This window comes from Macrobrachium rosenbergii, chromosome 56 (assembly GCF_040412425.1).
Source record: "Macrobrachium rosenbergii isolate ZJJX-2024 chromosome 56, ASM4041242v1, whole genome shotgun sequence".
Classification (NCBI taxonomy): domain Eukaryota; kingdom Metazoa; phylum Arthropoda; class Malacostraca; order Decapoda; family Palaemonidae; genus Macrobrachium; species Macrobrachium rosenbergii.
Window position 1 is genome coordinate 12,675,835 of NC_089796.1, and position 14,481 is coordinate 12,690,315.

A 14,481-nucleotide genomic window follows, 5' to 3' on the forward strand; every position below is an offset into this window, starting at 1 on the left:
AGGTTGTTACCATGAAAATTGTGAATAAGTTTTTATATAAAAAGAATGAATATATACCTACTTAGGAATACACGAACCAATTTAGTTTTGAAAAACGTATTTCTGGATAATATTCAATAAATGGTGGAAATATAACTTATAAAAGCAAATGGCTTATAACAATATTCATGAAAATGGTTATCAAAGGACTTACAACAGGAGGGAAAGGAAATCAGATGCTGTTTCAACCTTGAAATGAAAAAAAATTACAACAATACAACAGGTGTAGAGAATCAAAAACTCTTGAAATTGGGGGAAAAAAGAACCACATACTGTGCATTCCAGAGGGAGAGGGAATAATATTGTACAACCTTATTGGAAAGAATCAAATGTTGTACTAAATAACCTTTATTCGCCCTTCATCGTCATAAATTTGTCAACCTAATTTTTACCAAAATGCTGCAATTTTCAATGAAACTAAAAATTTGTCATGCCTTGTACTGGCAATCTTCCAGCTACTTGCAAGGAAATAAGCCATGTATGCCTTAGCTACAGTAATGCCCTCATTCAGTGGATACTTTGGTTTCCAACAAAGCTCCAAATATTCTTGGTTTGGCAGATTTAGCCTTAAAATGGAACAGCACCATGACATATTTTGATTTTAAGGTTTGCTCATAAAACTGTTCAAAAAGCCTATGGGTAAAACTTCTATCCCATGAATGTCACAGATCATACCATAGATTCCCTTGATCCATTAAATTTCTCCATTACAATGACAACAGCTTGTCAAGGTGAAAATGTGAAATGGTACAATTGAATTGAACCCAGTTTTGCTATTAATAGTAGCTTCCCCTTGACTATATTCTAAGCCTAATAACCAAGATTCTTAACAAGATATATCATATTTTCGAGAAAGATTATAAATTAAGCCTTAACTGCAAATAAAAGTACTGTAAAAATAATACCCGACATACAGTGTCTGCTCTTAACCAATACCATGACACCATTCAAATACACCAACAAGTCTTCTTTTCAGAACCAGTTTCAGCATTTGTGTTGTGCATCCTTGTATAGCAAATAACAAACCCTGTCAATTATCTCCATTAAAAAAAATTAACAGTATGTTTAGGCAAATCTTTTTAACTGAACCTGGTATTACCTTCATTATTATTACTAATGTATTATTATTCACTGGATGAAACATATTCACATGAAACAAGCCCACAGGGGCCACTGACTTGAAATTCAAGCTTCCAAAGAATATGGTGTTCATCTGGAAGAATTAAGAGGAAGTAAAGTGAAATATAGAAAGAAGAGATCCCACTTATCCCCCCCCAAAAAAAATTAATAAACAGATAGACAAAAAGTATTAAAATGCAAGAAGAATAGTATTAGGGTAGTAATGCATTGCATTTTTGCTTGAACTTCTGAAGTTCCAACTGCATGACAACCTCTGGGAGGCTGCTCCACAGTTCATTCAAACAACTTGCAGTAAACATATTTCTCATTCATGAATAATAGCAAATGTGTAACCATACACCTAGTTTGTCAACCTTCACTTGAAAGTACCACAAAATTTTGCAAGTATACTCGGTCAAGAGCAAAACCTGATAATATGTGTAAGTCAAGGACCTGTTCCTTTCAACATAGATTTATGCAAATATCAAAAACCAACAGAAAGGTGACCCCAACAGGATGGAAATCTATTATTATAACCATCTTTATAGATGTTTGAAATAAAGGGCAAGTGTACAGTATAAGAGTAGCCTTAATGGTAGTTAGATTTCAGAGAAATGTTTTTTAACAATTGTCCCACACAGTACACTGTGTAAATGGGTAATAAAATGCATAAAAGACCCTTATCATATGGATATCAAAGGTTAACATAATGCTCCTAACAAAGAACCTCTGCCACTGGGTTAATCAATCACTTATACATTCATACTGTCCAATCTACAAAAATGTGTCATAGAAACATTTGGCAGAATGAATGAATCAGCTTTCTGACAAATACTTCTTAGTATATAAGAAGTACAACCTAAAATGATAAAAGAATCCATGGATGCCATAACAAAAGATATAACCATTTTTTCCTTTAGTAAACAAAATTAAGTTATGCATGGGCAAAATGGAAATAATGTATTTCACATATCTTTACAGTAAGATTTCTTTCAATACCCTAAATTTACATACAGATTCAGGCAGTCACTCAAGGGTTGATGTCTTGTCTAGTACCCTAATAAAATATCCTCTTCTCTTCCAAACACAGAAACGATTGGGGCACAAATGCTGCCCCATCTTAATAGGGAGGAAGTCATTCCAATTTTGGATGTACATTTACCCTAGATTAAGGGTACTCTTTCCTCTTCTTTGCCTAAACAGTCTTTCACACAATGTTTTAACTGTCTGCAGTAATATTCAAAGAACACCAATAGCCAGTGTACATAACAAAAATAAAAGCAACCTGCAAAAATGAGGATAAAAGGATTAAAACTAACTATAAACTAAACTCAGAATTTTTTATACTATGTGAAATTAAAAATAAAAGTATGGTCTCCAAATAAGCATACCAACTGCAATTACATTTCTAATCATACCTTTTATCACTTTGAAAAAAAGGAACATTTTCCTTAAGGAGCTAGTAACCATTTACTAAAGCCTCTAGCTATAATAGAACCAACTGAAAGTTAAAATTTCTATCTGACCATCACGGTCTAAAAATTATGTCAAAATCATGGTATTTCAATTGATTTCTGAGAATGATCTTTGGCAGCCATTTTATTTCATAATAAATGCTAATATGTACAATACTGTTTAAAGTAGATTACAATGCATCTGCTTGTGTAAAATACAGTACTTTAATGCACTTTCATCTTCTGTCCTTTAATATATTATTATTATTATCATTATTATTATTATTATTATTGCTATTACCCTGGAATATTTTCACAAGACCACTGATCTTGTTTCATTTAATGTACGAAACAGACTCAAAACAAATACTTCTACTTATTCATATAATCTAAGCTAATATTGTCCAGTCACCAAAAACTAAATTTCTGGCCCAGAGAACTAAACAGAGATTGGCAAATAAGCATATTTACATAGGAGGGGATTCCCATCACAGTCTTGAGGAATGTCTAAACTACTTGTATCTGTATTTGTATACATTACAAAATAATAAAGAACTTCAAGAAAACTGCTATATTCTACTTTGTGGACAGGCTGTCCTTGAGAAAAAATAACTTAAAAAATGACACTGTAAACAGTGAAGATTCCTTAATAACAGAAGATGCAGACCATCATAAGGAAAGCTTTCTCAACTACTCTACAGCCCAACATGCAGAGTCTTAACATATAACGTCACTTTCATGCAAGTTTCTGTCATGCAGTTCATATTAATATACGTATACATTTTCCCAAGCTAGTCAAATTTCAAAATTTTCCTCATGCAATTTCAATCGAGATGTAAACTGTCTCTTTCAATCTAATTCTCATGAAAAGAGAAGCATGTCTCAAAGCTTTTTTTTCATTAAATCTATTCAATCTTGTGGATTATACATCATGCTGTCCAAGTTACCTGAGGCAAAACATCGGTCTCCAGATACTGTGAGGAAGGAACCACACGTGTTAGTGCCATTACCTGAATCACCCATTTAAGTGTGCCAGCAATCTTCCTCACTGGTTTGAACCTGCTACAGTTACCATCATTTCTTCTAGAAGAAGCACTAACAGGAATGTTAAATAATCTTGAAATTGTAAAGGACTAAAGTTTAAGTACAATCAGCTAAAACTATGAACTATCATACTTAATTAGAAAGCTTTGCTGGCACAGTCTCTTAAAAGCCTTGTCCCATATCTTAATTCTGCTTACATGACGGTACATAAAAAATACTTGATTAGTTTTCTGTGCTACACCACCTAACATTATCAGTAAGAATTATTATCAGACCGGCATCTAACTAGGGACTATGTTTCTTTGGGTCAGGGGGTGCCTTAAGCGTCTTTAGTTGAAAGCATCTCAAGTGAACTATAATAGAACAAAAAATATTTTGGGTTAAATGTAAATGCATGATGCATTTACCTGCTCCACATAATTCTGATGTCCCAAAAACTCTCTGTTTACTATGGAATACAGCAGCATATATTACATAAAACTTAGCTTACAGTAATAATTAGCAATGTCAATAAAAAACTTAACTTATGAATGGAAATTAGCTAGGGTTATAGAGAACAGTGAATACCCCCTATTAAACATCTAAAATATCTAAAGTAATGGCAAAGCCAATTAGATCATGGAAAAACAGCCAATCCTTAATGTCTTAAGGATAAAAGTAAGAGCAATTTTGATTATTGGCACGTAAGAATTTACTCTAAAACTTCTTTTTTAATATTAGACATAGAATGGTTTAAAGCATTGTTTTTTCTGCGTGTGATTCCAAATTCACTTGATGCTCGTGTAATGCAACACTGACCATATAATATAAACAATAATCCATCCATGCCTTTATAGAAGACTCAGATTCCTAGTTGATTAATACTGGTCTAGGACTATACTAGATGAGCTTTTCTTGCAATTAGGTTCATATCACATACATAGTTCTCATATATTTTAATTCATGTTAATCATCTCCCACACACTTTTGTTAATAGTGTTAATCACATGAAAGACTGCCATCATTATTAGTCTCAATATCCAATCCAAGTCAATTGTTGATACTTCTGAAACAAGCTCTTCACTACAGAACTAAACAGCATGTTAGACCATCTTTCCATGACATAATAATCAAAGTCCCATGTCTGCCAAGCCATGCCAACTACATACCCGATCAAAGTCATTGTTGATGGTTAGCTTATCTGCATATTTGGTAATGAGCTCTTGGCAGTCCGGCAGAGATTCGCAAGATTCTTGCAGTTCGCGTAGTCGACGAGCAACGTCCCCCAAGCCTGGAATGTATTCATGTCTTAATATGTGACTCTGGAAATAAAATTCAGATAATGATGTGCCTCCTTGTAAGATAATTATATACAGTATTCACCTACCCAGAACATCCACAAAAAAGGTATCATACCAAATCACCAATGATCCTTATCTTGTTGTATACATACTATAAATTTTACATACGAAGTAATAGGAATAACCTAAATTCTTGCCATGTGTCCAAATGTAAAATATATGCAGTAAAAGCGCAGTTCACATACTACCAAGACCATATGACTAGCAGCAGTAACTCCTCTTGCACAAATGTTCTTGGGGTAAAACATACATGTTCTTTTTGTTTTGCGTTAAAATATTTTCTCTCAAATTTAATGTAATAATTGCTCTGAGGCAATTTCTTTGCTGCACTAACATTTCTGCATCACTTTTGAATATGCACTACTGTATAAAGGCACTGGTTAAGTGGGTGAATACCTGACTCTCACATCACACACTGGTTATTAATGAAACAGTTAAATAATCAATATTCATAGTTTACTCAATGTTTCTTTTATATTGTTAATTTTGAATCAATTATACAGTACTTCTTCATACAACATTCGTATAGGTTATACCTTTTACAGTACCTACAATTATATATTGCCAATAGCTGTTTCCACTTATGAATAGAGAAAACTTCTCCAAACAAAATTCCCTGATCATTTTGAGAAGGAACTCATTTCTGGGTACAGTACTGTATACTACTAATTATAGAGCAAACCTTTCTAGGAATAAATCTGGCTATATACATACATGCACACATACAGATTTATATATATATATATATATATATATATATATATATATATATATATATATATATATATATTATAAACTGTATATGTATATATATAAATAAAACATCCATAATATATGACTTTGACCCCTATCTTACTTCTTGCTGAGTGGGGTAGCATCTTCCTTATAACATGAGACTAAGTTACTTCCACATATCCAACTTACTTATACAACAGAGCACCGCTAAATACAGTATCCATCTAAAAAAAAAAATGCTGAGTATAAAAAAAATGGGAGAAAAAGGTGATAATGATAAATAACACATTTTTAAACGGGAAAATGATCTGGTAGATACACTGCACAACTTAGTATGGAAAGCAGTTTTACTTATTTTGGGAAAAACCAATTGAGAAGAAATGGCCTCTTAGTGCATTCCCAACATAATATACATAAAAAAAATTATGCAAAGCTTATTACGTTTGGATATATTCATATGGATCTGCCTCAGGAATTGCCCATGACTTTGATTAAATGAAGTTGTATTCAATTTCCACTGTCTTAATATGACATTGCAAAATTAAATATAGGTTACGGTAACTTTCTTCCAAAGAAACTTATTCCTTAAAGGAAAGTTGGCCATCTTTCCTTACCACTCTGTAGGTTCGAGGTTTGGTCCTGAAGTTGTAGCGTGGTATTCTTGATGGCCCAAAGGTCTTGCTTGATAGCTGATAGACTAGTAGCTATGGCAGTTAGATTGTCGATGGCAACAGCCTTGGTCACTCGCGCTAACTCTACCTTCACCAATTCACCACTACCTGTAGCAACAAAAGGGTGAATTTTTACATTATACTGCACCTGTACGTGCTGCAATGTTAGCAGCCGAAGGACGTAAAACTAAACGATGAAAACTCGACCGTATTTGCACACAGAAATGCCAATCCCAATGCTCTCAAGTTTTCTATGAAGTTAGCATAATTTTCATTCACAGAAAACAGTAGCAAACGAGGCTTAATGAAAGACTCCTACATTTTGTACAGATAAAACCTCCTTCAGTTGGAATTTTAAAGTCGGGACAGCCAAAGACGTTGTTGTATGATACCATGGCTTAAGAAAAATAACTACAAAATCTTAAAGAAAAAGCCTTGAAGATAATTCACACTTACTGTCCAGCTTATTGAAGAGAACGTCCTGAAGCTCACGGTAGTTCCTTACAAGCAAGTTTTGCACCTCCTGTTCAAAGGAAAGAGGATTTGATTAGTTTCTGAAACATTCGAAAAACTTCAAGATCAAAGTTAAGTATAAACTAAATGTATTTGCTCAGATGAAGGTTTAAAGCCTATTCATGAATGATTCACGTTCATTGGTGGATAATCTATTTCAGTTTTTGACCTGAGGAATGACGTAAAATCTTGTGTATGGTATTTTATTATAACAAAACAAAATGAGCATATTACAACATGGATTTCCAGCATCACTAGCCACTGGGTAGTACATAGCATTACATTCTTTATAAAAAAAAATCCAACTGCCATGAGCGTCATATACCATTACATTTACTCCGGTAGTCGAATTATCACTATACTTACAGTATCCTTATTTTGCACTTCTAGCTTTATTCTTTTTTATTTTGAGCAAATCAAGAAATTTGCGAGTGGTTAATCAAACGCAAAACCTGTGTGTGTGTGTGTGTGTGTGTGTGTGTGTGAGGAGAGTAGAGAGAGAGAGAGAGAGAGAGAGAGAGAGAGAGAGAGAGAGAGAATCTGTCAATTTTCTACGCCTGAAGTTAGTGAGAGGCATCGAAGTCCCATAATAGAGAGAGAGAGAGAGAGAGAGAGAGAGAGAGAGAGAGAGAGAGAGAGAGAGAGAGAGAGAGAAATTATCGCAGGCCCCATCTCCATGTTTTGGCACGACCCCGAAGACACAAGGGCTCTGAAGGGTCAAGTCAGCAGATGACAAACTGTGATTATCGGACGCTCTTCCTTCGACCTTCCAGTGTTTTGTCTCCTATGCTTCTTCCGTATTCGCTTTTGAAACGTTCGATGGTAAGAACGTTTTTAAGAATATTCTCGTAAACGGAAAGGCGACAGGAGTTGCATAATAAAATTGATTCCCGGGCGGTTATAATTTCTCTGTGAAACGTAATCATTCACGCTAACGTTCCGTATCAACATTATCTCAAACAAACCGTAAAAAAGGTTTTTCACTCGGTAATTTTACTAATTATCTAAAGCTTGATGATGTGATTAAATGATACTTTTCTTATTAGAAACGTTTTCCATTACCTTTGTACGCAAAAGTCAGTCAAGTTGTGTGAAATTTCATATTTGCAGGAGGACAGTTCTGTATTTGTTTCTGTTTAAATCTTTCCAGAGAGAGAGAGAGAGAGAGAGAGAGAGAGAGAGAGAGAGAGAGAGAGCATTATACTGGTGAGGAATGAGAATCTTACGAGATACACATTCCATCTCCGAATTCAATGTCCATTCCCACCTTCGTCACGGCGAATTTTTATCTTATTTTCGTTTTTTAAAATATACTTCGTTGCCCCTAAAGAAATGTCCAATTTCCACCCGAATGGAACCTCCACCATTTCCTATTTTATGCTCTGTAATTGCATCATTAGTGACAGATTCCATCTTCGTACTATTTCTTTCTCAGAGAGAGAGAGAGAGAGAGAGAGAGAGAGAGAGAGAGAGAGAGAGAGAGAGAGAGAGCAAAACAACTTCGCTCCGCCCTATTCCGCAATCCTTCGGAGCATCAAAAGCAATGCAGACTCAGACTATGAAATGCCCTCATAAAATATTCATGGAGCATCCCCATTCGCCTCGTGTGACGTCAAAATGGATATTTTGCGCAAAATATTGACGAAGCAACCGATCTCCATTACCGGGGATGGATGGGTTCGTAAGCTGATATGAAACAAAACCGTGGCAGGCAGTTTTTAGTCTGTTTTCTCTTCGGCGCAAACCGCACTCCATAAAAAATAAATATGAATAAAACTCCTTTGGCTGGATTGTTTACTATGAAACATTAATGGACAAGTTGAAAATGGATTTACTCTGAATAATAGTAGATCAAATAACAAATTAAAGTACAATAATACATTCCCACAAACATTCTATATATATATATATATACATATATATATATATATATATATATATATATATATATATATATATATATATATATATATATATATATATATATATACTCACCAAGAGTTGCTAACACTGTGCAGAACTGAATAGGTATGAAGTGTTGAAAGCATTCTATTTTTAGTGTGGGTGGGAGAGAGAGACTAGCATCACACTTAATAATTCAAGGCAAATCCAAGAATAGCAATGCTTGTGTATAACAACTAAAAACGGAAAAATAATTTTACTGTTATGACAAAATTTATATTTCAAAATCATGGCTGGACCCCGGCATCAAATAAACCTAATGATGGGAATATAATTAAAATTACGCTTCGTATTCATTACATAGAACATATAAAGCAAAAATTAAAGGTGAATGTAAATACCCTAAATCCGTACACCACTTTGAGTGTTCTTTAAGATAAGAGAATGCCCGAGAACACACTTCATTAAGTTTATACCAACTGTCTTTCGCGATGACACAATTTCTGAACTTGCAATGAAATCTATAGCATGTGGCATCGGGCCACAACGAGGCCTACGTCCGAAAGTAAAGAGAACGAAAACACTCATTATAATATGAATTTCAGTAAAAAAAATATGGCCGACCGATCATGCGAACGAGGAGGTGGTGGTCAGACTTGAATCATAAGGCGAAGAGTGGCAGCCATCCCAGAATACATCGGGTCTTTAAAAAGACAAGAACAGTTTTACCTGTGACGTCAGAACGACACCGTTCGGCAAAGGGAATAACATCCGACGCCACAAACTTGTTCTCCCGTTGGGGGAAAATACGACCAAACATTTCGGCGTATTTCGTCTCCAGGGCGTTGGATGTCATCAGAAGTTGTTAAGAGACAAGCAGCAGCGGCAGCAGAAGACGGGAAAGAAAAATAAGAGGAGAAAACAGCAACAACAACAGAAAAGAAATAGAAAAAGAGGAAGAAAGGTCTAGGAAGAATGCTTAGAACGTGACATATTTGGTACACATGAAATGTGGCAAATTTGGCATGACTGATGAAATGGTGAAACTGGCATAATTTGACAAATGGCGATGAAAATTTGTTTGAACGTCTGTTAAACAGTAGAGAAACTGTACTGATTACGGGTCAAAAAATGCCAGAAAAAACAGATCTTAATAAAAAAAATAATAAAGCAACTCTGACCCGATTATCTGACAAAAGTCAACTTCAAGTCTTCAACATTTGACAAATTGTTAAGAAGAAATAAGCCTGTTTATTTTTGAGATAAAACGAGGCCTTTTAAATTTTTTATAAAATACTGAGAAGAAACTGTCTTGATTATCGAATAAAATAATGACAAAAAGATGAATGTAACCTAAATATTTTACAAAATTATAAAAATGGAGAGACACTTGTCCGATCACTTGTCAAATTGGGAGAAGGAATCTGCCCTGATTGATTGAAAAAAAGTGATGAGTAACTGCCCTAATATATTGATGATTGTATGAAATGAAGAGAAATGGCTTAATTATTTTAAGAAATATTAAGATTATACGACAAAAGGGTGAAGAGAAACCGTCATGACTAACAGTATGGAGTAACCGAGGCATAATTATATCACAAACTAGTGAGGAGAAACTGGGCTTATTATTGGACAAAATCAAGACTCCATTTCTAATGATGACTTGGCCTGTCTTTGATAAAATAATGAGTTGCTGACCTAACTATCTGACATATTAATAAGATATTGACATCACTAGGACACGATGAAATCCATTCACTCAGGCAAAATGTGGTCAGGAAGCTTCAAAGCTCATTCGACAAAATAAGGGAAATTGCCCCTAGATAAGACAAAGCTGTGCGCATAATTAACCTGTTACGAATGAACCTAATTGAACTGATTTCTTAATGGAGGAGAGACCGAGATAAAAGCAGGAGACTAATTGACCTGCTTATTAGGCAAATGTTTTGAAGCGACATTGGACGCCTTAGATTAATTAATCCAAAGAAAATCTCCTTTGGCCATTGACAGACAGGTCTAATTGACAAAAGGACTGCATTCGGTTATCAGCGGACAAAGCAACTTATTCAGCACGAGAGAGAAAGCATTGTTTTCAGACCATTATTCCCTTTCAATTGAGATGCTCTTTACTTATCTATAGACTTTATGAACAAACACACACACACACACACACACAGAGAGAGAGAGAGAGAGAGAGAGAGAGAGAGAGAGAGAGAGAGAGAGAGAGAGAGAGAGAGAGCCAGGACCTGGATAAACAGGTAAGACGCCCAACCAAAACACTGAATAAGGAATGATTTGCTAGAAAGTGGTGCTGCATAATTCACAGTCGACGGTTATACACGGAGCTGCAAAATGGCATACCTTGAGATAATCAAATTTTCAGAATACTGGGTTAAATCTATTCTCAGTATTCACAAACAAATATATGTGTGTAGATATATATAATACACATATAATTTCATCGACGTCGTATACTCTACTTTTACATACACACACACACACACACACACACACATATATATATATATATATATATATATATATATATATATATATATATATATATATATATATATATATATATATATATATGAGCTTGGATAGCTATATCACTGGTAATTAAATATTTCATTTTTTCCTTTCGGGAAGGTGGCTCTAAAAGTTTCCTTTTCTTCCTATCCAAGTGACATTCATGGAATGAGGTTTCAAGCCCCATGACAAACCATCAAGAGATGGTGAAGAACTGTACACCAGTGTTACCTCCGATAAAATATTCTTCTTATCATTATAACTATTCCAGATGTTAAAGAACGCTGTTATCGGTAATCAGTATAGCCGCGCTTCGTGTCTGCTGTACTTCATGTGGACATTTTTGGAGCAGGATTAGGAACACAGTAAAAATTAAGAGCGCGATTGCACTCACGAACACACACTGAACAAACAAAACTAAATCCAGCGTAGAAAATCCAGAAACAGCTGAGAGGAGGAGGGTGTGTCAACAAGACACAAAGCTATATGGAGGTGTTTGCCCCTCCAAAGGATTATCTCTCTCTCTCTCTCTCTCTCTCTCTCTCTCTCTCTCTCTCTCTCTCTCTCTCTCTCTCTCTCTGTCTTGAACTACAGCACATCTTTAAGTAGGAATTCCTTTTTTGTAGAGTCAGTCATCCAAACCAGTTGTGACCCTACAGGCTGGTATTAAGTGGAGGGAGACGAAAGGGACATACAGGACCGAGGATGTTATATAATTTGACGATGACGAGATTAAATAAAGAAAAATGAAAAGGGCGCGACTGGAAAAAAGTATGGTAGTTTAAGAAGATATTAATACATAATGAAAAATGAAGAGGAGGAGAGAAGCAAGTGACTGAAGAAAAAAAATCTAGTGAGGACAAAATTTACTACATGAATGGGACTCGGTTATGAAAATGGTAGAAAATCTGCTAGTTAGACACAGAAGACAGACTGTAGGATGAGAGAATGTATATAAAGGACGAGATAAAAGTACTCAAGGAATACCCAATACTGACGAAAGTACAAAATGATATCACAGGTTAATCTTCTGACGTTGAGACATTAACTAAATAAAACTAATAATAATCAACTAGCCTAGGCCGGTAAAGAGAACCCTACCAGACATAACACTACGAAATTAAAGCGGAACTTTCTCAAGAGACATAATGCACCGCTGAGAATTGACTATCTGAACTGGCAATTCCTTCTTATACAGCAATTTAGTAAATATTATGATGGACTCGGACAAATGTCATGGTACACACTTTGCTTCATCAGCGAGAGGGAACTGCTTAGATTCTGAGCGAGGCGGTGCGCTTCCAGTTGAGCTTCACTACCCTCTGCTGACATAAGCAAGTACCTGGTGGTTAGTCAACTGGGGTGGGTCGCAGTGGGGAGAAGGGGGGTTTAGCAAAGGTCATCCAAAAATACTTTTTGGAAAAAACAGGGGCAGCACATTCCGGAGTCACTGAATCAGAACACACGGGAATTAATGATTATACATATATGAATGAGTAAATTAATGATTATACATACATGTATATATATATATATATATATATATATATATATATATATATATATATATATATATATATATATATATATATAGCTATATATATATATATATATATATATATAGAGGAAAAAAGTCACGTTCATACTTTACTTTAAACTCTGGTATTTTACAAGTTAATCAAACGCAAGTACTATATGCTGGTCCTATATACAACTTAAGTTTAAAAACAGAATCAACATCATTACAAAATGAAAACCAAGAAAGAAGAAGTCAGCAACGACACTTCTTATTATGAGACGTCCTTGTCTCCAACGAACTCGTGTACCCATCCCCGAAAGTAAATAACCGAAAAAAATAAGGTTGACGTTCCACATTTTAAGGAAGGCGTGATCATTCCAACATGTTACTTTCCACAACCTGCTCATAAATCCTTTTGGAACCATCGCCAACACAAGCCAAAAGCTTAAAAATCCTCAACCAGAATAGCTTCCTCAACTAAATAAGCCCTGTGTAACTGCCCCTCCCCTCACCACCTTCAACACACCACAGAGAGTCTTCTTTTACGACGACACATGAAAATTTGGTCACGGTCCAAGGTTCATCCTTTTGACAACATCACCTACGACCATCAGCCACAAAAGAGGTCGCTTCCAGCTGGAACACATTGCCAGGACTTTCAACATTGTCGGCTCTTTAAAACCGTGACAAGTGGCCTTTCCATTACGTGACCACTGCGGAAAACATTCGCCACAAATATATTCCTACAATTTTTTTTTTTTACAAATATAAGATAACCTGAACTTGGTGAGTACTTTTGCAATTGCAGATATAAAATACTACCTATGCTAAATTTTTTAAAGGACTATCTCATAAATAATGAAACTGCCTCCGTTAACTACATCTATCTTTTACTCAAAACATCTTCGGAAAAAGTTTTTTATCGTTACAAACGGTCTCCCACATCCCACAAGGCAACGTAAATGCGTGAAGAAATCATAAACCAAAACAAATCCGATTTCCAACGAAGTTACTCAGGTCTAACAAAACTTTTTTAATCTTCAGCAGCAAAATGTCGGTGGATCTCCTCTGGCGGCAACACTGTCATTCTGTTTGAAGTTTTCTCCGAGCATAAACATCAGTCTCCATATTAAAGGCAAGAGGTTAGGTTCAATTCCAATTAAACGACGAATTGGTGTGGTGGAGCCACGTTTCATTTTCCTGAACGTGGCTTGTTTAATCCGTGGAGTACCTAAATGACTGGTGGAAACTGACTTTGCAACTATGGCAAGTGAAGGATAAAATATATTTTCGCTTTTCTGCATATACAAAAAAGGTGTTACAGTGTACAAGTCTCGCTTCTCTTGAAAAAGAAATTCAAAAATAAACACTAAATATCTAAATCAAACAAGATCTGACCTCGAAAGAGAATGAACAGTAGTTGATGTATCAATTAAATAAGTGAAAATCATCGAATTAAAGTCTCGCGAGGGAACTGCATATTTATTAAGAATGAAATACCTTCAGACACATCCGGTTCACGACGACCACAATTCCATAGAACAGTCCTTGACTTACTAGATGAACATCCGCTCTAGACTCTCCAACCGAATCTGGATCTGAATACTAACTTCAAC

The 14,481-nt window shown here is 35.2% G+C and overlaps 1 protein-coding gene across 50 annotated transcripts in view; it reads right to left on the reverse strand.

Moving 5' to 3' along the window:
• The window catches only part of LOC136836526 (prominin-1-like), a 420,188-nt gene that overhangs the window by 43,336 nt on the left and 362,371 nt on the right, over positions 1 to 14,481 (reverse strand). For 30 of the 50 annotated variants that reach the window (XR_010852420.1, XR_010852417.1, XR_010852418.1 and 27 more), the window contains 3 exons: positions 6,859 to 6,925; positions 6,346 to 6,510; positions 4,805 to 4,926 (listed from right to left, as the gene is read on the reverse strand). Coding sequence is in view for 45 of the 50 variants with exons in the window: in XM_067100941.1 (XP_066957042.1) it covers positions 4,805 to 4,926; positions 6,346 to 6,510; positions 6,859 to 6,925 (354 nt within the window). In the remaining 5 variants the exon portion in view is untranslated. Of the gene's footprint in view, positions 1 to 3,559; positions 3,587 to 4,804; positions 4,927 to 6,345; positions 6,511 to 6,858; positions 6,926 to 14,481 lie in introns of all 50 variants that reach the window. The other 20 variants (XR_010852416.1, XM_067100955.1, XM_067100945.1 and 17 more) reach the window with 1 other exon arrangement.